Here is a 2,731-nt window from a genome sequence, read left to right as displayed (position 1 = left end):
TTCATGGCATCCTCCACGCATTCGTAATTTTACATCCAAATCCGATCTTCAGTGTTGACATTCAATCGGAAATCATAACATTTACATGGCCTACTTCATATTTATTTAAGTAAACGTCTCAAACAGATCTTTATGTTAAAATAACTTGTGAAAAGTTTCATCTTGCAGGTGCTGCGAAAGATTCAGTATTACGACAGCTTAAACGTTTGTTTGGATACCTAATAATGTTCCTACGTAACTGGGTAACTATTTTGGAAATGTAAATGAAACGTATTAAAAAATCTTAAATAAATGAAAATCGCATAACTACCTTCATAATTTTATTTTTATGTGAATTGACAAAATAAATATGAATATTAGACACGATATGTAATCGATCTAAGCGAGAGTAAGCATTTGGGAATGCTGTGTGATGTGCATGCGTCCCTGCCTTGCAGTTGGCTCGGTGCGCGCGCGCATTTTAGAACGCAGCAATTGCAGCGTGTTCTCCCATAACCGTGTCTGCTCCTCCACTAAACCTTGTCGAGAACTGATAGCTCGTTGTTCCTGTAATTAAAATATCTAAATTATCCTCCTAAGACTCTGCAAATTACAATGAGCAAAGCGCTAAACGTCCAATATACCAATAAAATGTACTAAATATAATTACATACATGCTTCAGACTCAAGCAAACCCACAGTTTTATATCAAAACTGTATTTTTCTAGATACCCTATGGTCATACAGAATATATAATGTTAAATTTGAATGCAGTATTTTTATTATAATGTACACTGGGCGTTTACGTGGTCATAAGAATAATATTGCCTTGGTCTAAATCACTTCACATATTATGTACATTTTGATGTACATGGTGCCTTAAGAGGTTATAAACTTTCAAACACGAGTTATGATTATCCATTTAGAATGTTCTACCCACCATCAATATTAATAGTAGCGTTCAGACTATTAAGTCTCAGGAAAAATTAGAAAGTAAAAGTAGGGACGATTTCATACATGAGTTTAAAATATGAAATAGCCATTCTTAAGTTGTGGCCATTTTCAAATGAAATGCTGATGCCTTACTTTGTCAAACTCGTATCTTATAAAGAGTGATTATTCAGGAAATGGTAAAACTTTCTATTTATTTTAAATTTCCCGTTAATTACTTTACGAATAATTAAAAAAGCGCGTGAATATGAAGGAAATGTGATATGAAATCATCCTACAAAATTTGTATATACAGTCCATTTCAGTAACATTGTGCTTAAAGATACGAGTTTGAGAAAGTAAAGCGACGACGTAGTTTTTTATGTAAGATTTTTTGATACCAAGTGACAGAACGAGCAAGTCGTAGTCGTGCGCCTGGTGGTAATCGTACGTTTGTACATAACAGTTGCAGTGCTACTCAGAGCTGTAAATCGCAAAGACATGAGGGACGCTGCCACCGCGCCCGTCACCCTGAGCCGTAAGTTCCCATGGGCAAATCTCACCAGCACCCTTATCCTTCAAAACCGAAACACAGTAATGCTGAGATTATTGCTTGGCGACAGAAATAGGTAAGGTAGCAGTACTTCTGCCTGCCTACCTGCTATGTATTGAAATAAAATCTTAAGATTATGACTTATTTATTTCAACTCTGTTTCGAGTTTTAGTGACGCGACACAGAGATAAAGAAGAACTTGTGTTTAAAAGCGAATTCTTCATGATAATCGCTAACGAGTAACTCACACATAAAGAAAGACCCACGGCTAATCAACCGACCTTCGCCGCATATTGCCGAACAAACCATCTCGACCTTACAGGAGTGTTTCAACGTGCACATTGAAACTCTCCACCACCCTCCATCCTCCCCTGTCTCGGTTAGTGGCTGCCATTTCTTCCACGATTTAGATAATTATCCACTACGAAAACAATTTAACTCTTATAAAGTCATCGAAAATGAATTTCAGGCTTCCCGGTCACCACTATTTCAACATAAAGGAACAAAAAGCTTCGAAACAACTGGCAGAAATATATTATATACATACACATTTATAAATAAATAAATATTTGACATCATCACATACGTTGCACTGATGCCAAAGTAAGTAACTAAAGCACCTGTGTTATGGAAATCGGAAACAACGACGGTAGCACAAACACCCAGACCCGTGACAATATAGAAAAAATAGTTTGTACATTAACCCGGCCAGGCATCGAACTCGAGATCTCAAAGATGGTGACACCATGAAAACCCAGCGTGCAAGCCACACGACCACAGAGGTCGTCAAATACATATATCTTAGTATACACAGAGTAGAAAAACCTCAATGGATAGGACATGAAAGGGACCTAAAATAATAAACAATACTTATTACTATGTTCTTCGTGTTACGAGTCGATAGTAATATTAGACTTATATGTGATTTCATAGACGTCTTTAATTGTTGTACCCAATGCTTATTGGCAAAATTTTATCCTTATCACTGATCTTATTAGTTCAATAAAATAATGAGTGTTTATTTTTTGCTTTTTTAGTTGGTTCGATTTCCAGTTCAGGTAAGCTTTGCAAAAAATCTGTGAATGCAAAATTAAGTAAAATTAGCTATCTTAAAAATTTAAGGTTTCCTTTCATGACACAACAAGGCGCAACTTCCGCGAGAGCGACATCAAGCGCGCTTACTCGCAACATAATCTCTACGATAGAATAGCAGTATTTCGCGCTTTATGTCGCTCTCGCGCTAGTCGCGCCCTGTTGTGCTAGCCCTAC

At 36.7% G+C, this 2,731-nt stretch overlaps 1 protein-coding gene across 1 annotated transcript in view; it reads right to left on the bottom strand.

The window, feature by feature from the left end:
* Positions 1-378: 378 nt before the first annotated feature.
* LOC113237048 (intraflagellar transport protein 81 homolog) overlaps positions 379-2,731 on the bottom strand; it is a 16,218-nt gene continuing 13,865 nt past the window's right edge. The window contains exon 11 of the mRNA XM_026473293.1: positions 379-546. Within this exon, the coding sequence (XP_026329078.1) occupies positions 379-546 (168 nt within the window). The remainder of the gene's footprint in view (positions 547-2,731) is intronic.

The sequence above is a fragment of the Hyposmocoma kahamanoa genome, unplaced genomic scaffold (assembly GCF_003589595.1).
Source record: "Hyposmocoma kahamanoa isolate Upper Pololo Valley unplaced genomic scaffold, ASM358959v1 93, whole genome shotgun sequence".
Classification (NCBI taxonomy): Eukaryota; Metazoa; Arthropoda; class Insecta; order Lepidoptera; family Cosmopterigidae; genus Hyposmocoma; species Hyposmocoma kahamanoa.
This window is presented reverse-complemented; position numbering and strand designations above follow the sequence as displayed.